We start from the raw sequence: 24,977 nt of genomic DNA on the forward strand, positions 1-24,977 counted from the left end.
TAAAATTACAAAAATTAGCTGGGCGTGTTGGTGCATGCCTGTAACCCCAGCTATGTTGAGAGGCTGAGGCACGAGAATTGCTTCAACCCAGGAGGCAGAGGTTGCAGTGAGCAGAGATCACGCCACTGCACTCCAGTCTGGATGACAGAGTGAGAATCTTTTTCAAAAAAAAAGAAATCTTGTGACAGCTCTGGTTGGATATTAAGGAATGTCATAATAAGAGCTATCTTCAGATATTTTAAGACTTTTCCTTTGAAAAGCAGTTAGACATGGTTTGAGTCAGACTTGTTTGAAGTTAGGAGCATGAACTCTGAAATTGAACCCCTTGGGTCACATCTCAGACCCAGCACTTAATTAACTATATGATTTCAGGCACCTTGCTTAGCCGCTAAGTTTCCATTTTCTCAGCTGTAAAATTGGGATGGTTTTGAGGATTAAGATGCCCAGTATTGTTCTAAATGCCCAAGTGTTAGCATTGTTGTTGTTATTTGGTCCCAGCAGGTAGAACTAGGGCAGTTGTTTTCAGCCCAGGTGATTTTATGTCTTCCAGTGGGCATTGGCAATGTCTAGGGACATTTTTGGTTGGGGAGCTGGAGGAAGTACTAGCATACTGGTGGATGGAGGCCAGGGATGCTGCTAAACATTCTACAATGCAAACAACAGCCTCTTTACAACAAAGAATTACCTGGGCCAAAACCCTGAACTTGGGTTAGGTAAAAAGGTTTAAGCCTTAATGTTAAGGAAAAACAGCCTAAGAGTCAGAACTTTCCAAGTCTAGAATGAAACTTTAAAAAGAGAAAAGTTCCCCTTCCCTGTCATTAGCAGTAGGTCAGCCAATTCGAGGATACTTTCTAGGTGAAGATTCAGGAATTAGATAAGGTTTGGACTAGATTTTCTAAAGGGTTTTTCCTAAACTAAGTTTCTGTGTTTCTGTGGCTATTTCTTAGGATAGTTAGACATACTGAATTACAAAAACATCAAAGGGCCTCTGATAGAAATTCTCTTAGTCTTTAATTTCATCAATCTAATTACACTATAGATTTTTAATTTTCATTTTGATATTTAGGATTGAATAAAAGGCATAATGGAGGGAATTTAATAGAAAAAGGTTATGTTTTCAAAGGTCATTTGGAAGGGGTGATTGTGGGATGGCTGTGATTTGTCTTTAGAAATCTGTTTTGTGGCCGGGCGTGGTGGCTCACGCCTGTAATCCCAGCACTTTGGGAGGCCAAGGCGGGCAGATCACAAGGTCAGGAGTTCAAAACCAGCCCTGTCAACATGGTGAAACCCCACCTCTACTAAAAATACAAAAAATTAGGCAGGCATGGTGGTGGGCACCTGTAGTCTCAGTTACTTGGGAGGCTGAGACAGGGGAATTGCCTGAACCCGAGAGGTGGAGGTTGCAGTGAGCTGAGAGGGTGCCACTGCACTCCAGCCTGGGCGACAGAGTGAGACTCCATCAAAATCTGTCTGTAAAAGTTTATTAAAATATTCACAATCATTTGATAAATATTTTAAAAACTGAGTCTTGTATTTGTACTTCATATCTTTTATACTCCAAAAGTTAAAAAAATTATAATTTTTAAAAGCATTGCTTGAAAAATATTGGTTGTGTATGCATGCATTATAATATTATTCTCAATCATTAACAGTACCAAGATCAGTAACTGGCACAATGTAGTTGTTTAGTAAATATTTGTTGAACAAATGACTATTCAGCAGATACACAATAAACCTGTGCAACCATTAATTTAGCTTTGAATAATTTTTAATAGTGGCTAGCTATTTTAAAAAATTTTTTCATGCTAGGAAGTTGCTGAAGAATATTAAGTAGTGACTGCCAACTCCCAAATTTGTATTTCTAGCCTAGACTTTCCCCCTGAACTTTAGACTTATGTGTCCATAAGTATATACAGACTTATGTACACTCAGATGTGTAATAAGCATCTCACTTTTAACATGTCTAAGACATACCTACATTTCTAAACCTAGTCTTCTCACTCTCTCACTTGCATTCAGTAAATGGAACTTCCATTCTTCCAATTGCTCAGGACAAAATCATGGAGTCATCCTTAACTCTTCTTTTTCTCTCACCTCCTACATTTCATCCATCAGTAAATTTCAGAGACATATTCTTCAAAATATATAGTCTAGCACACTCTTTAACACGTAACTCTGCCATAACACTGGTCCAAGTCACTTTCAACTTTAGCCTGATTATTTACAGTAACCTCTGAAATGGTGTCTTGGTGTTACCTTTGCCTCCTTTCTCCTATTCTCGCATGGTTTGCTTTGCAGCTAGAGTGATCCTGTTAAAACGTAAATTAGATCATTTAATTCACACTTCATTGCTACCCATTTCACTCAAACAAAAGCAAAAACCCTTTAAACATTCCTTCAAGGCCTGTCATAATCTTGTTCTAGTCTTGCCTAACTAAGAGCTACGTTTTTAACATGGTCATTCTTATTTTGTATGCTCCAGCAAACCTGGGCTTCTTGAATGTCTTGAAAAAGCCAGGGATGACTCTTACCACAGGCCTTAGCATTTGCTATTCCCTTCTGTATTTCATAGTTCTATTTCTTACATGTTTAGGTCTTTGCTTAGACATTTCCCCCTCAGAGAGTTCTACTTTGACCATTCAAAATGGTGACACTCTGTTTTTGTTACCTTTATTTTTCCTTATAACATTTATCACCATATGTTAGTATCTGGGTCTTCATGTGACTTCGTTTGAAATTTGAAAAGATACTCTTAGGCCCTGCTACTGCTACTGCTGCTGCTGCTGCTGCTGCTGCTGCTGCTGCTGCTGCAATGGGATTTTAGGAAGAAGAGAAAGATGTCAGGATTTAGAAATAGTATTAAAACTATTTTTAGGCTATATATATTTCTTGCTGAAGTTGTCTTTGTGGGGGTAATCTGGGATTTAAGTATCATTTGAAAATATTTTATGGGAAAACATATCTGACAACAGACTTACAGGTGATTTTGAGAATTTAACTAATTCTTCAGTTGAGAACTTCCCTTTTCCATTATTAAGCCTTTGTTCCTTGGGAAACTGACCATATATTAAGCAGAAGAGCAGAAAGTTTATAGAAGGCTAATTGACCACAAAAAGGAAATGAGAGATAAATTGTTATTAAATCTATTTAGAAGTTTGATAGCATTTTTTATATTATAGTTACTGACATTTAATACAGGGATCAACAAACTTTTTCTGTATAGGACTGGATAATAAATATTTTTGGCTATGTTGGCTACAGTCACCGTCCTAATCACTCAACTTTGTCATTGTAGCATGAAAACAGCCATGAACAATAATCATGAATAGACATGGCTGTGTTCCAATAATACTTTAGTTACAAAATTAGCCAGTGGGTAGAATTTGGACCATGAGCTGTAGTTTGCTAAATCCTGACTTAACACATTAACGATGCTTATAAAAAGCAAATCAGTTGCTTCAAAAATATATTAATATAAAATCATTTAAAAGCTTTAGTTTAAAAAACTGAAACAGGGGATATGGTATTTGTTAGAATAGTAAAAAAAAAAAGTCAGCTAATTTTCTCCCAGAATAAAATAGGATTTAAAATATTGCTTCTTTATTGAGGTCTGACTAACTCAAATGGATAGGAATATTGTCAGTGGAAAAAAAAACACACTCAAACTCCAGGGTATGGGACAGGACACCTTCTGAAATGAGGGGCCTATGGCCTATAAGCAAAGTAGGTCAGGGGATTTCTTTATGTTCAGCTCCATTACAGAAAGGCAGGGGAAGAGTAGAATGTATTTTTAGTTTCTAAGGCCTGCCTTGGAGAGAAAAAGGAGCCATGAAAAGAGGGCAGGTGAAGGTCAGAGAGAGAGATTCTGTTTTCTGAGGCCTAAAGTGCCCCCAACATTATAACAAGGGCGGTAGGAGTTATGAGCCAGGAAACATGGACAAAAACATGTATATAGCCTCTTATGGAGACATACATGTTTTTTTACAGAGCTATATATAGTTTTTTATATTACAGTTTTGTGTATTTGTCAACAGTTTTCTGATATGAGTGCTACTTATATCAGCTACTTATGGACATTTTTCTTATATTATTTCCTTGAAAATGTGCTCCCCTCTATTTTCTCTGTTCTCTGTAGAACATATATTAGTTGAATGTTGACCTCCTTCATTAGTTCTCTTTTTAAATGCTTTATTTTCCATTTCTTTGTATTTTGTTCTTTTAAGGATATATTCAATATTTTCTTTCAACCCTTCTAGTAACCTTGTAAAATTTCTGCTATTATTTTGAATTTTCAGAACTTTTTCTTATTCTTTAATTTTTTTAGAATTGCAGCATTCCTGTCCTTATTTTATGGATACTTTTTTATGTTCCTGAATTTATCATAGTTTAGTGTTCTTTTTGTCTCCACATTATTGCCCCTTTTGTTATATATATTAAGCTTTTTCATTGTGAAATATTTTAGATTTACAAAAAGTCACAAAAAATCATACTGTGAGTTCCCAGGTACTCTACTCAGCCTCCTTCAATGATAACATCTTACATAACTTTAGTACATTATGAGAACCAGGAAACTGACATGGGTACAATACTAATAACTAAATTATTGACCTTTCTTCTATTTTATCAATTTTTACATGCACTTTTTCTTTTTTCTGGTACATAGTTCTGTGATATTTTATCGTATGTATAGATTCATGTAACTCCCACCACAATCGGGATATAGAACTGTTCTATCACCACAAAGAAATTCTCTTATGTTACCCCTTTATAGTTACACCCTCTCTCCAACTCTGACCTGTGGCAACCCCTAATTTGGTTCTATATCCCTATAAGTTTGTTGTTTTGAGAACATTATATAAGTGGAATGATATAGCGTATAAACTTTTGGGTTTGGGTTTTTTCATTCAGCGTAATGCTTTTGGATCCATTCACATTTGTTGTAGATATCAATAGTTTTTTTTAAATTGCTGAATAATTTTCTATGGTATGGCTGTACTACAGTTTACTCATTCAAAAAATGGCTTGGTTTTTGTTATAAACTTTGCAGTACTGTTGGATTTTAAAAACTCTGTACGTATTAGTTTAGTATTACAAACTTTTCCCCTTGTAGGAGTATCTAGTTTCATTGAACAAAACAAGATCCTTATGTTTTTCTTCCGTTCTTAGGAACCTGCCTGCCATTGAAAACTGTTGCTGTAATTAGAATTTTTAAACAAATTAGGTGACGAAATCATATGCAGAAATTCATACCAGATTTGCATTATAAAGTTTGATGTGAATAGATATTTGCTTCTACAATTGATCTTAATCAAAAGGCCGAGAAGCGATAGATATTTGCTTCTGAGAGTGACCATTTTAATAAGATTTAAAGGTTTTTAGAAACTTTACTGCTTGTTGATTCACCTTATGCTTCAAAGCATGATTTTGAAACAAAGTGAAAAGTTGATAGTAAAGAAAACAGAAGCATTATTAAAGTCATAAAGCTGCAAAATTTAAAAATGGAAATATTTTCTTTTTTGTTTAAGGTGGATTTGTTTATGTAACTAGAGGTGCTTGGAAGTGATTGATATTCCTCAGTTTAAGAAAATTGTGATCTCAGAGGATCATGATTAAGGGTTCTTATTTGGGCTTTTGTAGTAAGTTTACTGGGTAGTATATGTTGGTTTGTGAAGTTTTCAAGTGGTGATCAGTTGGTGATGGTAGATGTTTTTAATCTGATTGTAGAAATGCTTTTGGTTTCTTGAGACTGCGGACCATATTACAAGAAGAGGATGCCAGAATCTATGTAGATTGGTAAGAGAAGGAATTTAGTGCACTCTGCTAAGAAAAGTGTGAAAAGAAAGGACTATTAGAAGACAAAAGGCATGACTTTTGTTACTTAAGTGTAATTGAAATGGCTAAGTATTTGTTTTCTATTATGGTATTCTCAGGTAGCTGTGTTTTGGCCAAGAGGTCAATTCTGGTATACAATTTGGTACATATATATATATACCCAGAAAACCTTACCATAATTAGGATAATGAGCATATACATCACACTCAAAAACTTCTTTGGTGCCCTTTGTAACCCTTCCCTTTGAACTCTTATACCCCTTTTTTGTGAAACCACCAATATGTTCTCTGTTGCTCTATACATTATTCTGTACTTCCTAGAATTTTATATAATTTATTTTTTGGGGGTGGGGAGAGATCTGGCTTCTTTCATTCAGTGTAATTATTTTGAGATTGATTCATGTTGTAACTTGTGTCAGTAGTTCATTCTTTTTTATTGTTGAGTAGTATTCCATTGTATGGATATATCACAAATGGTTTATCCTTTCACTTGTTCATAGACATTTAGGTTGTTTCCAGTTTTGAGCTGTTACAAATCAAACTGCTAAGAATGTTTGTTTACAAATCATTTTTTATGGATAATGTCTTCATTTCTTTTGGATAAATACATAATGGAATGACTGAATCATATGGCTAGTTTATATTTAATTTCTTAAGAAACAAATTGTTTTTTGAAACAGTTTCTGAAATGGTTGTACCATTTTCCATTCCTAGCACAAATGTATGAGGGTTCCATTTCATACACGTACTCATCAACACTTGATATAGTCAGTCTTTTCATTTAGCCACTCTGATGTGTAATGATGTAACAGTGTCATTTTAGTTTGCATTTCTTTAGCGACAAGTGACGCTATCATTTCATGTACTTATTTTCTTATCTGCGTATCTCACATTTTTTCCCATTATTTTGAGAGTTCTTTATATAGCTTACATGTCAGTCCTCTGTCAGATATATGATTTGCAAATATTTTCTCCCAGTCTAAGGCTTGTGTTTTTAGTCTCTATTATTTATTAATTTTTTTGAAACGGCATCTTGCTCCGTTGCCCAGGCTAGAGTACAGTAGCATGATGACCATGACTCACTGCAACTTCGAACCTCTGGTCTCAAGCAATATTACCACCTTGGCCTCTCAAGTAGCCGGAACCACAGATGCCTGCCACCACTCCTGGCTAATTTTTTAAAAAACTTTGTGTAGAAATGGTCTCACTATGTTGCCCAAGCTGGTCTTGAACTCCTGGGCTCAAGCTATTGTCCCGCCTCAACCTCCCAAGGTGCTGGGATTACAGGCTTGAATCACTGCGCATAGCTTGTTTTCATTCTCTTAACACTGTTTCTTGAAGATCAAAAGTTTTTGATTTTGATGAAGTTCAATTGTCGGTTTGTTCTTTTATGCATTGTGCTTTTTATTTCTAGAAGTTCTATAGTTTTAAGTTTTAGATTTAGGTGTGTGGTCCATTTTGAGTTAACTTTTGTATATGATGGGAACTATTACGCAGAGTTCCTTTTTTTGTTTTTTCTAGAATTGTTGAACGTGAAATACCTATTGTATATTCATTTGTTCCAGCACCATTTGATGAAAAACTCTTTCTTCCCTGAATTGTATTTGAGCCCTTGTTGAGAATGAGTTGTCTGTATATACGTATGTGAATTCTTTTCTGGAGTCTTTATTCTGATTCATTGATGTATGTGCCTGTCATTATGCCAGTAGCACACTTTACTCATTGCTACAGCCTTTTAATGAGTCTTGAAATCAGATCGTGTTAGTCTTCCAACTGTTCTTTAAAAAAAGTTATTTAGGCTATTGTAAGTCATTTGCATATGCATATGAATTTTGGAATCAACTTGTCACTCTTGATAAGCAAGCCTACTTAGTTTTCCATTGGAATTATGTTGTATCCAGTAGATTAACTTACGGAGAAAATTGACTTGTAAAGACAGTAGTTTTCTCCATTTGTTTAGGTCTTCTTAATTTCAGTAATGTTTTATAATTTCCAATGTGTGAGTTTTTCACATCTTTTGTCATATTTATCCCTAAGTATTTCAGGTTTTGGTGTTACTTGTAAGTGGTGTTTTTAAAATTTCAATTTCAGGTTGCGTATTCTTGGTATGTAAAAATAAAGTTCATTTTAAAATACTGATTTTGTATTCTGCAACCTTGCTGAACTTACTGGTTCTAGTAACCTTTTTTTCTTACTAGAGTCTACAATAGATGATCATGTTTTCTGCAAATAAAGATAGTTTTACATCTTAATCAATCTGAATGTCTTTTCTTGCCATATTGCACTGGCTGGAATCCTCAGTACATTGTTGAAGAAAAGTGACAGTGGACATTCTTATTTCTGATTTTAAATGGAGAGCATTTGGTCTTTGATTACTATTCTTTTTGTATGTATTGCTGGATTTGATGTATTAAAATTTTGTTTAGAATATTGATATTTGTGTTCTAAGATTTGTGGTTTTCTTTTCTTGTAATATTTTTTCCACTTTCTTTTACTTCAAAATTTTCTGATTTCCTTTTTGATTTCCTTACTGCTCTGTGAGTTGTTTAGGTAAAGGTATTATTTAATTTCCAAGTATGGGAATTTTCTAGATATTGGTGTCTGGGCAATGTTGGTCTCATAGAATGAGTTGGGAAATACTATCTTCTCGTCAATTTTCTGGAAGAGCTGTGTAGGGGTGATATTATTTCTGTCTTAAATGCTTGGTAGAATTTGTCAGTGAAGCCATATGAGCCTAGAGTTTTCTTGGAGGGAATGTTTTAAACTACAAATTAAATTTCTTTAGTAAACATAGAGCTATTCAACTTTTTCTTAAGTGAGCTTTTTTGTAGGTTTGAATTTGTCCATTCTGAGTTGTTGAATTTATTGGCTTAAAGTTGTTTATAATATTCTTTTATTATTCTTTTAGTATCTGTAGCCTCTCTTATTTCTGACATTGGTAGTTTGTATCTTCTCGATTTTTGTCCCAAGCAGTCTGGGTGGAGGTTTAACAATTTTATTGACGAATGTCATTTTTCTTAGACCTTTCTTCTTTTCTAATATAGGAATTTAATGCCATAATTGGCCTCTAAGTACTGTTACAATGTCATACCATGCCACAAATTATGGTATTTTGGGTTTTTTCCCACTTTCTTTTAGTTCAAAATTTTCTAATTTCCTTTTTATTTATTGCTCTGTAAGTTGTTTAGCTAAAGATATTATTTAATTTCCAAGTATTTGGGAATTTTCTAGATATCTCTGTTATCGAATTTTGCTTTAATTCCATTGTAATCAGAGAACATACTTTGTATGATTAAATTCTTTTAAGTTTATTGATACTTGTTTTATTGCCCAAAATATGATCTATCTTGATAAATGTTCTGTGTGCACATGAAAAGCATGAGTTTTCTGCCCTTTTTGGGTGTTCCATAAATGTCAGTGAGGTCAAGTCAGTTGATAATATTATTCAAATCTCATCAATCCCTACTGATTTTCTGTGTAGTTTTTCTGTTAAATATTGTGAGAGAGGTGATGAAATCTCTGATGATAATTGTGGAATTGTCTAGTTCTCATAGTTTTATCAGTTTTTGCCTCCTGTATTTTGAAGCTCTCTCATAAGGCAGAAAAACATTTGGATTGTTATGTGCACTTAATAAATTAACCCCTTTATCTTTATGAAATACATAGTGATATTCTTTGTTCTGAACTCTGCTTTGTCTGATATTAATATAGCCACTCTTGCTGTCTTTGAACTAGTGCTAGCATAGTGTATCTTTCCTCATTCTTTTATATTGAATCTCTTTATACCATATAGCATATAGTTGGACCTGGCTTTTATTATTATTATTATTATTATTACTATTATTATTATTATTATTATTATTTTAAGACAGAGTCTTCCTCTGTTGCCCAGGCCATAGTGCAGTGGTGCAATCTCTGCTCACTGCAGCCTTGACCTCCGAGGCTCAAGTGATCCTCCTACCTCAGCCTCCTGAGTAGCTGGGACCACAGGCATGCACCACCACACCCAGCTAATTTTTGTATTTTTTGTCGAGATGAGGCTTTGCCACGTTGCGAAAGGCTGGTTTCGAACTCCTGGGCTCAAGTGATCTGCCAGGCTGGGGATCTAGCTTTTATATCCAATCTGATAATCTTCATTCACCTTTTATGGTTTAGACTGTTTACATCTCAATGGCTAAGACTATCTGTATTTAATGTGATTATTGACATGGTTAAGGTTAAGTGTTATCTTGTTATTTATTTTCCGTTTGTCCCATTTGTTCTTTTTCCTTCTTCCTCCCAATCCCTTTTTTCCTTTGCCCTCTTGGATTAGCCAAATCTTTTTTTATGATTTTATTTTATCTCCTTTTTTGGTATATTAACTGTAATTTTTTGTTTTCTTATCTTAGTGGTTGATTTAGTATTAACAGTATACATCTTTAACTTATCACAGTGTACCTTCAAGTGATGTTATACTGTTTCTTGTGTGGTGTAAAAACCTTACAATAATATACTTCGATTTCTTTCTCCCAGACTTTGTGCTGCTCTAGTTATATGTGTATGTTATAAACCCCATATTCTATTATTATTATCATTATTGTTTAATCTTTTATAGAGATTTAAACAATTAGAAAAAAATTATATTCTTCTATGCAGTTACTTTTTCTAGTGGTCTTCATTTTTTTGTGTGGATTCATATTTTCATCTGGCATTAGCTTTTTTTTTCTGCCTGAAGGACTACCTTTTAACTGTTCTTGCAGTGCAGGTCTTCTCATGATGAATTCCTTTGTCTTTTTTTGCCTGAAAATGTCTGTACTTTCTTATTTTTTTCTGGCAAATCAGTGCAGATCCTTCTTATTTTTGAAAGATGTTTTTAGTGGCTATGGCAAACCTAGGTTGACAGGGTTTGTTTTCATTTTTTTCTTTGAAGTATGTGTGGAATTTGTTGTGCATATTGAATCTGGGTTTGTAATTTTTGCCAAATTTGGAGAAAGTTCAGATATTACTTTCCTTTTTTTCCTTCCTACTTCCTTCATGGACTCCATTTATTATATTATATTAGGCCACTTGAAATTGACCTGCAGCTTACTCATGCTGTTTATTTTTCTGTTTTCTCTGTCTTTTTTATTTTGAATATTTCCTATTGCATTGTCTTCAAATTTGTTAATCATTTCTTCTATAATGTGTAATCTCCCATTAATTCCATTCAGTGTGCTTTTCTTTTTTAAAGTGATTTTTAATTAATGTGTAACATGTAATAATTATACATATTTAGAGGTACTGAGTGATATTTCAATACATGTATACAGTGTGTAGTGAGCAAATCAGGGTGATTAGCATATCTATCACCTCAAACATTGATCATTTTTTAAAAATGTCTGGAGCATTCAAAGTTCTGTCTTCTAACCATTTGATAATATATAATAAGTTATTGTTAACTATAGTCATTTTAAAGGGCCATTTAGTATACTTTTCATCTCACATGTAAACATTTTATCTCTGGAAGCTTGATTTGCATCTTTTAATCTTGTGTGTCTTTACATTTCTTTTGGAGGGCTATGGTTATAGTGACTTTTAATATTTTATTTCTCATTCTAACATATGTGTCAGTTCACGTTTTATTTCACTTGATTTTTTTTCCTCATGGATTATGTGTTCTCACTTCTTTGCATGCCTGATAATTTTTGATTGGATGCCATACATGGTAAACTTTACCTCATTTGTGTGTTTGATATTTCTTATACTTACAAATATTCTTGAGCTTTGCTTTAGGATTTAGCTATATGGAAATAGTGTGGTCCTTTTGGTCTTGATGTTAAAATTTGTTAGGGGAACTGGAACAGTGCTCAGTCTAGTTGTAATTATTTCCCATTTTAGAGTCTTCTAATTCTCTTCCCAATGCCTTAAAAATTATTAGGCTTTCCAGTCTGAACTAGTGGGAACAGGACCCTTTCCTGGCCCTATATGAGTGCTGGGCACTATTTCCTCTAATCCTTTGAGTTGGTTTTTTTCCCCAGCTTTTCATAGTGTCCTCACATGTGTGACTGGTATCCAGCTCAGTACTCAAGGAGGACTCTGCAGATTTCTGAGATTTTCTCTCTGTGTTACTTTTCCCTTAGAACTCTAGCCATCTCTTATCCCAGTGTCCCAGCTCCATGTCTTTCACTCACAGTCCACTGGGTTCTGCTTGTGTTTTCCCTCTCTGTGTTTACTTTGCAAATGCTCTCAAGATAGTAATTTGGGACAATTGTTGGGCCTATCTAATTTGCTTTCCATTTTTCAGTGATTGCTCTCCTTCATTGCCTGATATGCCGTGTCTTGCAGACTTTTGTTTCATATATTCTGTTTGGTTTCTTGGGTTGTGTCAGACAGGAGTATAAACTCAGCCCTTGTTATTCTATCTTGGCTGGAAATAGGTATTAGGGCTAATCTAGTCTTCATGTCCTTACCTATACTTAGTTCATGAATCCCAAACTCTTCAATGCAGCCTGAAGCAGAGCTTTCCCCTCTGAACTTGCTCGTCCTCATTTTCTTTTGTACATATTAACTGTTTTTGCCTTTAGAGTGCTTTCTTAATCTAAAAGTATTGAATTAAATATAGTAGGACATAATTTGTCTTCCATGACATCTGATTTTGAAGGTCTGATTCAGGGTTCAGTCTATGTGGGAATTAAAAGAAAATATGAAAGTGTATTATGACATCTTTTGAATTCGTTTAAAATCTAAGTGTTTTAGAAATGAAGTCAATATTTTAGCAGTGACTAGTCTTTCAGCTACAGAGATGTCTGGTGAAAACGCTTTTTTAATTAGTCAGTCTGCTTGGCCCTTACTCACACTGAAGATTTAGCTTGTATTTGTCTTACTCGTAGTTGTGCTCATACCTTGTCCATGAAATTACCAGAGTCACATTTAGATAATGTGCTTTCTTATAATTGAAAAAGATGAAAACTTAGCCGCCAGAATAATTTGAAGAGTTATTTTTTCTATATATGATCTTTGTTCTATTTAGTGTGGATTCCTTTTTTTTCCTACTTTAGAAAACAAGCCAGAAATTCCAGTATTCCTACTCTAACGATTTTTTAAAAACATAAGTGCAGTAGGATCTTTTGATTTGTTCTGTTTGAAAGAAAAGGTTTTGTTCTATTGATGCAGCTGTACTCTGATTTTTTTTTTTCACTAGAATGAAGGTGGGAGTAGAATTTTTCTCTGTAGGTTTATGAGAAACAAATAACTGATAAAGGCTGTTAGATTGCCTTTATTTCCCTAGAAGTAACTTTCAGGACAAATACAAAGTCAACTTTATCTTCTGTCCTTGTAGTCTGTTATAGCAAGGTGATGACTGATTTTTATAATGAAAGAAACCACCAAAATAACAAAAAATATTAAAGCTAATAAAATCAACCAAAGAGATGACCCTGAGACACTGAAAGATTTTGCTTTCTGAATCACCAAGATTAAATTTTAACTCATATGGTTTTGCTAAAGGAGACCAGTATAATATTATGAAAGGGGCACTGGAATGAATCAAAAGGCTTAGGTTATAGTGTTATTAGCATTTCTACTAAATACTATGTGACCCTGAGCAAGTCTTGCAGTTCTGAACTTTAATATCCTCATCTGTCATAACTAAATAAACTAACATTTCATGAGCAATTATGTTGTGCCAGGTACATTGCTGGTCAGCTTACTTATTATACTTCATTTACTTCACCTATTAACCTTAGAAAATAAATAGAATCTACATTTTACAAATAAGAAACCTAAGTTTCCAGAATGTTAAGTATCATTCAAAATGTCAAGCAATAAGCATTAGACAACAATTTTACTTTAAAGCCATGAAGTTCCTTCTGTTTCTAAAAGTACTTTAATATTTTAAACCATAGTATATGCTAACATAGTAAATTTTCAAATTGCTTAAACCATAGTATATGCTAACATAGTAAATTTCCAAATTGCCTTAGGTCTGGCTTTATTATTTTTATTACCATCAGTTTTCTTATTTGCAAAATGTAATCTAATTATTGAAATTTTATCTATTTGTCAGGAGCTGGACACTAGTGATACACTAGTGGCTACTCTATAGCAATGTCTTTTTTCTTTGAGATCCTAAAGCATTTATTATCTAATACCCATTTAGTAGTTACGTATTTGGGAACTGTTTAGTAGTTTTATATTTGGAAGCTGGGATAACTCTTGAATTGTTTAAAGTTCTGCATGTTCATCTATTACTGCTACACTTAGAAAACAAGCTCCTGAGGAAGCTTCTTTCTGTTGGCATTTAGCATAGCATTGTACATATAGTATGTGTAACTTAATACATAATTGTGTTAAAATATTCTGTAAACTGGACTATTTTAATCAACATTCTGAGTTTTTCACTTCTGGTGGAGAAGTTTATTATATATAAGATATTTTTAAGTTTTAAAATTCTGTGACTTTATGTAGTCAGAGTAGGTAGGTTTGTGAGGTTTTCAGATAAATACTTTTCTTTTCTTTTTTTTTTTCCTGAGACAGAGTCTTGCTCTGTCCCCCAGGCGGGAGTGCAGTGGCATGATCTTGGCTCACTGCAACCTCTGCCTCCCAGACGATTCTTGTGCCCCAGGCTCTTGAGTAGCTGAGATTACAGGTGTGTGCTACCACACCCAGCTAATTTTTGTATTTTTAGTAGAGACAGGGTTTTGCCATGTTGGCCAGACTGGTCTCGAACTCCTGACCTCAAGCGATTCATCCACATTGACCTCCCAAAACATTGGGATTACAGGTATGATTCACTGCGCCTGGCTGAGAAATGCTTTTCAGAAAAACTTTAAAAAAAAATCATAGTGTTTTGAAAAGACTCAACTCAAAGTTGGTTGATTGAAGTTAGCATGTAGACTTATTTTGTTTGGCAGGGAGACCAATTTATTTGCCCCATTCCTCAGTTTTTTAGGAGTTCCAGAAGCTCTTGCCTTCTCTTTTCCCCCACAATGAAAGAAATCAAAAGAACATTTGAGTAACATTTAAGATATCTGGGTGATCTACCACTATTACTACAACTTCTACTAACTCATACGTTAGTTAACCTTTCTAAGCTTTAGTTTTCTCGTTCAGAAAAACTGAGTTCAACTATGCAGTATTCAAAGACACATTATTCCAGAATTTTTAAAGCCTACAAGTTTGAGGTAAATTAGGTTTCAGAATTGGAAAGTAGCGTTTGATTTTTGCACTTCAATATATTAGTTTTATGTTACTCGGGTTTTTCTTTTAAAATGTTTGCAATCTTACGTTCTGCTTTTATGGTTAATTTTCCTTTCTAACTTATCAGTACATCCTCGCGTATTGCTAAGGGAGGAGTCGACCACACCAAAATGAGTCTACATGGTGCTAGTGGGGGACATGAGAGATCAAGAGATAGACGAAGGTCAAGTGACAGATCACGAGATTCATCTCATGAAAGAACAGAGTCTCAACTCACTCCTTGTATTAGAAATGTGACTTCTCCAACACGACAGCACCATGTTGGTATGTAAAATCAACTAACCTTCCTAACAGTTCTTAAAAACATGCATTTACCTTTTTAAAGTAGTAATGACATTGAATTGTGCCTAATACAGCAGAGTGTAATTAGCTTCTTCTATTCAATTGTTTCTGTTTTAGTCGAACTTGGTTCTTGCTGTGAAAGAAAAAACAGCTTATTAAATGCAAAGTTAACGTGAATTTTTTAACCTCTGGTACAGTCTTATAAAATAAGTAATTTGAAAAGCCTTTGAAACTGTGATATATAGATTTTCAAAGTTCTCAAGTTAATTTTTGTCTTATGAAATATATAGCAATAGTTTGTAGTAAATTATTGATAGGAGTTTAGTTATTATCATGCTTACAAAGGACCTGAAAGGTAGAATAGCCATTATGTTATTTATTCTGATTTTTGACAATATCTCAAATTTAATAATAAAAATAGATGAAAGGTGTGATTTGTTTTACTTTGTTAGTAACTAGCTCAGGTCTTTCCCTTCCTTCCTATTCATTATTATAAATGACCGTTGTTATCCCAGGTGAACACATGGTATGACTATAAAACACCAGCTGAAGAAGAGGTGCCTTAGCATGTGAGCTTGTTGATTTTTATTTTCCCCCGCAGAAGAGACAAATTAAAACTTTGACTATATGCAGCAGTAGTTTCTGATAATCTGTTGTAAATAAGAATCATTAATATTAGGGTCTAATTATGAGAGAAGTTGTCAGTGTTTCAGTTGATCCTTGAAGTCAAACTAGTACTTATAAGCCAGACAGCAACAAAAGTATAAATTAGAGTTGACAGTTTGTTACATGAAAAAGTCAGTATCTGGGAGTAGAATAGCAGGATATGATACATTATTTTATTAATACTGCTTTAGCAAATTTTGCTTTTGAGATGCTACCAGTATTGTAGAATCAGGCAATAAAAGGGAGGCGTCAGAGTATCTCTGGAGATATGTCAAACCTAATTATATAATCAATAATGCTGTACAGAGTGTTCTAAGTAGTTTGAGTCATAGAGGAATTTGGCAAAAGCTGATGAAACTGATGAGATGGAGGTACATTTTTAGGTCACCTTTAAAGTTTAGTGATCTAGTCTCTAAGTGAAACATATCACAAAATCTTAGTTTTTATTTGACTATAATTATAGATCATAAAATTTGTAGCAGTGCTTTATTCAACAAACTTGAGAATGAGAAGAAAACAATATATCATGAGCTACTAAAGCCACTTTATTTGGTAGACATAAAATCATTAAAATAAATGAATACTTCTTACTGCCCTTAGTGAATTTCTTTCTTTTTTGTGGGGATGGGGCCTTCTTTTTTTGAGATAAGTTGCTGGTTTTAGAATGCCCTTATTAATATGGTGAGATTCTAAAGATTGTACTTTGTGTTCTCAGAATAGTGTTATCTCTTTTAGTAATTAGGACAGCTTAAATTGGTATTCTTATTAATCTTTTACTGTAATAACTTTCAAAGCATATTTATTTTACTTGTAAGAATATTCGGTTCCTTGGGTTTCTATTTTAAGTGGAGTAAAATATAAAATTTCCCTTAATCTTGATATTAGTTTGGGGTTAGCATTAGTCAGCTATACATCTTTTTTAAAAGTCTACAAATAAAGATTTTAGAAAGCATTTTGATGTTTTGGGTTTTATTCCTGGAACTAAATGAATGTTTATGGTGTTCTGTTAACATGTTATTTGAAACTGAAAAGTAGAAATGCTGTGACTTAAAACAACTTTTATAAATCAAACATTTAAAAAGAGAGAGATATATATATATATCTTGAATTTTAAAAGAAAATTTCCTAACTTTGTCTAACATCTTTATTTCAGAACGAGAAAAAGATCACAGTTCCTCTCGTCCAAGCAGTCCACGTCCTCAAAAAGCATCCCCAAATGGTTCCATTAGCAGTGCTGGGACCAGCAGCAGAAACAGTAGTCAGTCAAGTTCAGATGGTAGCTGTAAGACATCTGGGGAGATGGTGTTTGTATATGAAAATGCAAAAGAGGGAGCTCGGAATATAAGAACATCAGAACGAGTGACACTAATAGTGGATAACACTAGATTTGTTGTAGACCCATCCATTTTTACTGCACAGCCAAATACAATGTTGGGCAGGTTTGTATTATTGCAGTTATTTGCATTACTAATTATAAGGTGCTTTTACCACCATTATTTTTTCATTTAAGTTTTACAGTAATTCTCTGTTGAAATGTAACATTTCTGTTTTACAGATGAAAGAACTGAGCTTTGGAGGCTAAATTACTTGTCCCAAGTTAATACAGCTAGAAAGTGATAGAGTAAGAGCTTGAACTTGGTTTTATTTCTAGTGTTCTTTGCAGTACCAGTAGAAATAGCAAATATATTAGTTATTGAAGTCAGGATACTAAAATGTCTTTACATATTGAGACTGTAAATTGAATCTAACCAGGTGAATTTAGCAATGATAATATGTTTCCTGCACTTGGGTTCCCATTGAATCACAAAATATAAACAATCAGCATTGTTTAAAGGCGGAAAAAAAAAACCCAATAGGTTGTTTAGCTGTAAAGTCAGCATGAATTGTCAGTTTGATGTAGATACTTAAAAAAATAAAAGAAAAAAGGAATGTCAACAAGTAGTTAGCAAAATGAAGGAAATAATTGTCATCTTCTGATTTGTGCTGGTCCAGAGTAATAGATCTATTTAAAGTTTGCAGTTATGGGAACCACAGTCTAAGAAGGAGATAGACAATAGAGACTTGATTTTTCCCCATGTCCAAACTATACCTTTTAATTGTAAAATCAGTATCTTTGGTTACACTACTATCAAGTGAAAGGGCATGTGCACGAAATAGAAATTTATATGAGATAAAAACTTGTACTTTACTAGATTGCATATGCAGTGTGTGTGTGTGTGTGTGATTTATCATTGTCTTGTAACAGAGTAAATGCTGCCGTTGTGATATTGTATACATTTTTGAGTAACTAAATATTTTCCTTCAACATTGACACTATGCTTTATATCATGAAAAAAATACCTTTGAACTATAGGCTTTTTTGTATTTTTAGTGTTATAAGGGAGGCTTATTGACAAATTATCAGTAATATGACTTGACACTGTTAATACTTTATATTTTTACATCAGATATATAGAAACAATAAAAAGTAGATATTTGAAATTTTGGCTGTTATGGTTTTCTTAAAAAAAAAAAGGTTTGTAAGTGTTCATATTGATGTGAAAAGAGTAGCTTTCCCCTTTTGTAAAAAGTTTAAATCATGACATTTGATTCCTGAAAGACTATCTTCTTTTCTTTTCCAATTAGCAAAGCCTTCTTTTTAGGCCGATTGGCTAAAGTGTGTCTTTGGGGATGAAAGTTAATATTCATGGGAACTGTAAAAAGCAGTTGGCATTCTTTTGGAAACTTTGACATAAAAAACCTTTGTTGTTCATAGTTTTCTGTGTTACAACGAAAGATAAAACTATTTGAATTAGGAAACTATTAAGTAGAATACTTAATTCAACCATACCATAGGATCTAGAGGTTCACCTTTCTTTAATCATGATTTTTGTATCTTCTGGAGAGTACTAGAGTACATTTTTTATTATTAAGGACATATTTTGGAAATTGCACTCTTGAAGGGCCAACAAACATGACTTGAAAAAAACATAAAGTCATTTGTATTTTCTTACATAAGAGCTTTTTATTTATTTTCTTAAACTTGCCATTGTCCTATTTCTTAATTCCTATCTATCCCAGCATTTGATTGCTTGTTTTTCAGTTCCAGGATGCAAGTCTAATAATTTTGAGTAGGATTTGTTACATTTATAGTTAAGATTGTGAAATGTAAAACAACCTGACTTGTCCTGTATCATATCACTTTGTCTCAGGTTAGCTTGCTATTATGTGCTGCATTATGGCATTAACTGTACAGTGAAAACAGCAGTTTTAAGGAAAAAGCACAGATAACATGGTTTCCCTTTTTTTTTCTTCCTGGTAAGATTAGTATTAAAACTCACCTTTTCCCTTGATTAATTGATTGGTGTTGTTTTCTGAGGAGAAGGGATAGGAAAGCTCTTTAGCTTCTGAATTTTGTCGTTTATTTTATTGTTGCTTAGAGAAAATCTATACTAGTATTCCCTACCATCAAAAGAAAATGTTTTAATATTCCTTCTTTTATGATGTTTGCCAGAATACATTAATGATAAAATTCTTGACTAATTTAGTGATATAATTCCTTTTTACATTTGTACATGAAATCCATTTTCCCTTTTGAAGGAAGTATTCTATTGACGTATTTCTCAATTATTTACTATCATAGGATGTTTGGATCTGGCCGAGAACATAACTTTACACGACCCAATGAGAAAGGAGAGTATGAGGTGGCAGAGGGAATTGGTTCCACTGTGTTTCGAGCTATTCTGGTGAGTATTGACTTAATCATAAGACCCCTTCTTAGTAGGTACTTGGATTAGAAGCAGAATTCTATTTGAATATCTCTCTGGAGTTATTCCAGGATATTGTTTTTCCTTAAATACCATTTAATTCATCTTTATTTTATTTTGTTTATATTTTATTTTGCAACAGGGTCTTGCTCTTTCACCCAGGCTGGATGGAGTGCAGTGGCACAGTCATAGCTCACTGTAGCCTCAACCTCCCGGGCTCAAACAATCCTCCTGCCACACATTCCTGAGTAGCTGGGACTACAGGCATGCACCACGATGCCTGGCTAATTCTTTTTGTTTTCCTTTTTTATAGAGACGAGGTCTCACAGTGTTACCTAGGCTGTTCTCGAACTCCAGGGCTCAAGCGATCCTCCCACCTTGGCCTCCCAGTGGCTGGGATTGCAGGCATTGAGCCACCATGCTGTGCTCTCATCTTTATTTTAGTACATACAGATAATATAATAGAAGCAAATGAATTTTATGACCTTCAGGATGATAGGATAGGGGATTATTAATCTCTTAGGTTTGCATATACTGTTCTTTCAGGTATTTAGTAACATTTCTGGAGTCATATTTACTTCTCTTTCTCTGAAAGGCAGTAAATCGATCATTTTTACTGAGAATGAATATGACTACTTGATTCTATTATTTTATTGCACATAACTAGCAAACTTAGAAACATCTAAAAGTCATCTCCAGAATGTATTTGTTAACATCTTTGGTTTTTTGTTTTTTTCCCCATACAGGGTCTCACTCTATTGCCAAGGCTGCAGTGCAGTAGAGTGATCACGGCTAACTGTAGCCTCGACCTTCTGGGTTTAAGTGATCATCCCACCTCAGCCTCCCTAGTAGCTGGGACTATAGGCATGTGCTACCACACCCAGCTAATTTTTTTGTATTTTTAGTAGAGATGAGGTTTCGCCATGTTGTCCAGGCTGATCTTGAACTCCTGAGCTCAAGCAGTCCTCTTGCCTTGGCCTCCCAAAGTGCTAGAATTACAGGTGTGAGCCACTGTGCCCAGCCGACGTCTTTGTTTTAAAACTTTTTTTTGAGGTTTTTACCGTTTTTTTTTTTTTTTTAATATTTTAATTTATCATACAGAGCACCTACTTGTAATTTAAATTCAGTGATTTTGGTTCATAAAGCTGGGTGCAGTGGTTCATGCCCATAATCCCAGCACGCTAAGAGACCAAGGCAGGTGGATGGCTTGAGTCCAGGATTTCAAGACCAACTTGGGCAACATGGCAAAACCCCATCTCTACCAAAAGAATATATCCAAAAATTAGCTGGGTGTAGTGGCACGCTTGTAGTTCCAGGTACTTGGGATGTGACGGTTACTACGGGACTGAATGAAGGGGGACGAACGCAGGGATGAAAAGAAAGACAACATAATCTGGTTTAAAGAAGGGGCTGGGGGCTCCTTGCTTCTAGTGAGCAATGACCTTGAGCTTCCACAGCCCTTTGTATTTACTGGGGAGAAAGAACAGGGAGAAGGCGCTGTTGGTTAGCTGCTTGATTTATCACAGGTTCACATGATTGCTAACAGACTTCAGTTGTGCATAGACAATCACAAGAAATACTGCACCTGGGGCGTGACTGCCCTCAGCATTAGTTCTGGGTGGCAGATGCAGTTTGTCAGTTTGCCTGCAACCTGCTTTCATGCGAACAGTTTGCTGTTTGCTCACATAGCCTCCAGTGGTATACTGAGTTGGTCACCACCCTCATTCTTTCGGCCTCCAACACTTGGGAGGCTGAGGTGGGAAGATCTTTTGCGCCAGGAGGCGAAGGTTGCAGTGAGCTGAGATCACACCATTGCACTCCAGCCTAGGTAACAAAGTGAAACCCTGTCTCAAAAAAAAAAGAAAAAAAAAGGTTTGATAGTTTGTGACAGTTTGTGCCAGAGCCTGAAAATACCGTTTTCTTAAGTAGTTTGAGGGAAGGGAAGATTCTGTGATGGAAGACAGATCGGGAAAGTAGTTGATCTTGATCAGGTGAATATTCGTACAAGTACCAGAAGATGTTTCACTTCCATTGATGCAGCAACCTTAGAAATTGTGTTACTGGTTACTTTAGTTCTGAACCTCAGGAAACTTGAGACAGATCTTTTTGTTTGTTTGTTTGAGATGGAGGCTCGCTCTGTCACCCAGGCTGGAGTGGAGTGGTGCGATCTTGGCTCACTGCAACCTCTGCCTTCTGAGCTTAAGTGATTCTCCTGCCTCAGCCTCTTGAGTAGCTAGGATTACAGGTGTGCGCCACTATGCCCGGCTAATTTTTGTATTCTTAGTAGAGATAGGGTTTCACCATGTTGGCCAGGCTGGTCTTGAACTTCTGACCTCAGGTGATCTGTCCGCCTCGGCCTCCCAAAGTTCTGAGATTATAGGTGTGAGCCATGGTGCCTGGCCGAGCCAGGTCTTAATTTTGGGGAAAAAGTGCTTTTTTAGCTTTCCGTATTTCCCCTTGTGGAATTGAAAAGAATTTTTGTCACTCATCTCTGAAGTAACTTATCTGTGATTCTGGGGTCGTCCTTTAACAACCTGTTACATAGATTTTCGAAATAATTAGTATTGCTTGTCATCATATGGAATCACCAAAGGGTAGTATTAGAAGAAGAATATCTAATGTCTTATTTTACATATTTTAATACCTGAATAGGACTATAATTCTGTACTAAAAACCTCAAATTTTGTTAAATTATCTAGGTAGTATTTAAGGTAGCATAATATGTCATTCAATTTCCTTACTTTTTAAAAAAAATTTAAAACTTTATGATAGTTTTATAGAAATATAACCTGTAGAAGAAAAATACATATGCATTGGTATAATGCCATAGAGAAGACATGAATTAGGTAACAGGGAGCCCTACATTCAAATCTTACCTTTGCTTTTAAATAATTGTGTGACAGGGTCAGTTGATGAATTCATTTGGACCTGAATTTTCCTTACAGGTAAAATGAAAAAGTAGGAGAACGGAGGTCTCATCTAAGATTAAACTTCCACATTTCAGAGATGTCAGAGTTCTCTACTGTTTCTGAAAATGTTACCATCTCTACCTTAATAATAAGTTTTGGCTACCTTGTTCTCCAGATATTTTATGCTTTCCGTACTTTTCTTTTTCCAGGATTACTATAAAACAGGAATAATCCGTTGTCCTGATGGCATATCTATTCCTGAACTGAGAGAAGCATGTGACTATCTTTGTATCTCTTTTGAATATAGTACTATTAAATGTAGAGATCTCAGTAAGTATGATGTTTTGTGTGTAAGTGGTTTGTATAATTAGAATATATTGGAACAAAAAGCCTGAAATTAGTGCTATTAACCTAGTTAGACTTAAAGTATTTAATTGAATTATGAAGCATTCGAGTAGATTATTAATGAAAGTTTGCAAAGACCTTGATAATCTCCTTGTGCAATTTTCCAAATATTTTTTTCAATTTTAATAATTTTCTTTTTTGACTAACCCAGATTTCCTCCTAGACAGTTTTCTATATTATTTATTTGTTACCAGTTTTATCTCCTAGATTTGGATCCTTGGCTTTGGTCAAGTGTGGTCATCTGGCTTCATTTCTTTGATCACATCATCCAAAAATTTATAATTTTTTGTATTACCACATATGATAATATGAGCACTATGGAAAACACAAATAATTCTCAAAAACGATACCTATCATTAAAGATCCTAGATTGAATGTCTAGCCCTCATTTATGCATAGGATTAAATGACTTGATCCAAGAACTTCAAATATAGTCTCAAAGCAGTGTGTAGAATGTTGTAATCCTAACTCTGGTATTCTTCTCTCACCATTTCTTCAGCACCCCTACTCCCATTGTTACGCCAACCCTGAGAAAAGATGTGATTATGCACAAAAAAGTCAAAATAGTGTATGAGAAGTATCAAATGTTGATATTTGATATCAATGTTAAGTACCTAGATACTTAAGCCGACACTTAAGTGGTTGGAGAAGTTCAGAGGAAGGGGAAGTCATTGTGGGCTAGAGGACTGTGGAAGAGTTTAGTGGAAATAGGTAGTAAAGAATGAACTGAATGATTTAGAAAGAGTAGATAGTATTGTTTTGGGGAATTATTTGTGTCTTCCATAGTGCCCAGGATATCATCCTACATGGTAATACAAAAAATTCTAAGAGCTGAGGTTTCTGGAGTAAAGATGTAGTAGGTATACTTTGGAAATACAGTAGATCCAACATACAACTGTACATTTGAACAACGTTGCTGGGTTTTTGTTGTTGTTGTTGTTGTTGTTGTTGTTGTTGTTGAGATAGAGTCTCGCTCTGTCACCTAGGCTGGAGTGCAGTGGTGCAATCTCAGCTCACTGCAAACTTCACCTCCTGAGTTCAAGGGATTCTCCTGCCTTGAAGGGATTCACTCGCCACCACACCTGACTAATTTTTTCGTTTTAACAGAGATAGGGTTTCACTATGTTGGCCACATTGGTCTTGAACTCCTGACCTCAGATGATGCACCCACCTCGGTCTCTGAAAGTGCTGGGATTACAGGCGTGAGCCACTGTGCCTGGCCAAAGTTGCTGTTTTTTCACATCTTAAAAAATGATTTTAGGGGCTGGATGCAGTGGTTCATGCCTGTAATCCCAGCACTTTGGCAGGCCAAGGCAGGCGGATCATGTGAGATCGGGAGTTCGAGACCAGCTTGACCAACATGGAGAAACCCCATCTCTACTAAAAATACAAAATTAGCCAGGCGTGGTGGCGCATGCCTGTAATTCCAGCTACTCGGGAGGCTGAGGCAGGAGAATTGCTTGAACCTGGGAGGCAGAAGTTGTGATGAGCCAAGATTGCACCATTGCACTCCAGCCTGGGCACCAAAAGCGAAACTCCATCTCAAAAAAAAAAAAAAAAAAGTTTTAGTTGAAACCATGAGCATTATAGATTCCTGATTTCAAGTTTTGTGTCTTTTCATATGACCATTTAAATTAATCTTTATATAATTTGATGTTGAATTTTGGTGACTGGCAGAGATAGAAAAAAAACTAGAATTTTTTACAGATGATGTGAATCTCTTAGTTCTGCAGTCTTTTGTTGTACATAGTTTACCTTGTCATTACTACTATCTTTTATTTATTATGAATTAAAAGTAAGAGTTTTATGTAAAATATGTGTAATATGATTATCCTAGACTTTTAGCTTTTCAGTAATATTTGTAGTTGTTTTTAGATTACTTGTAATATATTTTACTAAAAATTTAGAGATTCCCAAAGATG

At 34.7% G+C, this 24,977-nt stretch overlaps 1 protein-coding gene across 10 annotated transcripts in view; it reads left to right on the forward strand.

Annotated features, from left to right (window-relative positions):
- Positions 1-24,977, forward strand: part of BTBD10 (BTB domain containing 10) — a 72,393-nt gene that overhangs the window by 29,533 nt on the left and 17,883 nt on the right. For 9 of the 10 annotated variants that reach the window (XM_017881562.1, XM_017881563.1, XM_017881568.1 and 6 more), the window contains 4 exons: positions 15,115-15,311; positions 17,149-17,434; positions 19,618-19,720; positions 22,860-22,980. In XM_017881562.1, coding sequence (XP_017737051.1) covers positions 15,115-15,311; positions 17,149-17,434; positions 19,618-19,720; positions 22,860-22,980 — 707 coding nt within the window. Of the gene's footprint in view, positions 1-5,728; positions 5,794-15,114; positions 15,312-17,148; positions 17,435-19,617; positions 19,721-22,859; positions 22,981-24,977 lie in introns of those variants that run through there. The other variant, XM_017881570.1, reaches the window with a different exon arrangement.

The sequence above is a fragment of the Rhinopithecus bieti genome, unplaced genomic scaffold (genome assembly GCF_001698545.2).
Source record: "Rhinopithecus bieti isolate Rb0 unplaced genomic scaffold, ASM169854v2 scaffold_11944, whole genome shotgun sequence".
Lineage (NCBI taxonomy): Eukaryota > Metazoa > Chordata > Mammalia > Primates > Cercopithecidae > Rhinopithecus > Rhinopithecus bieti.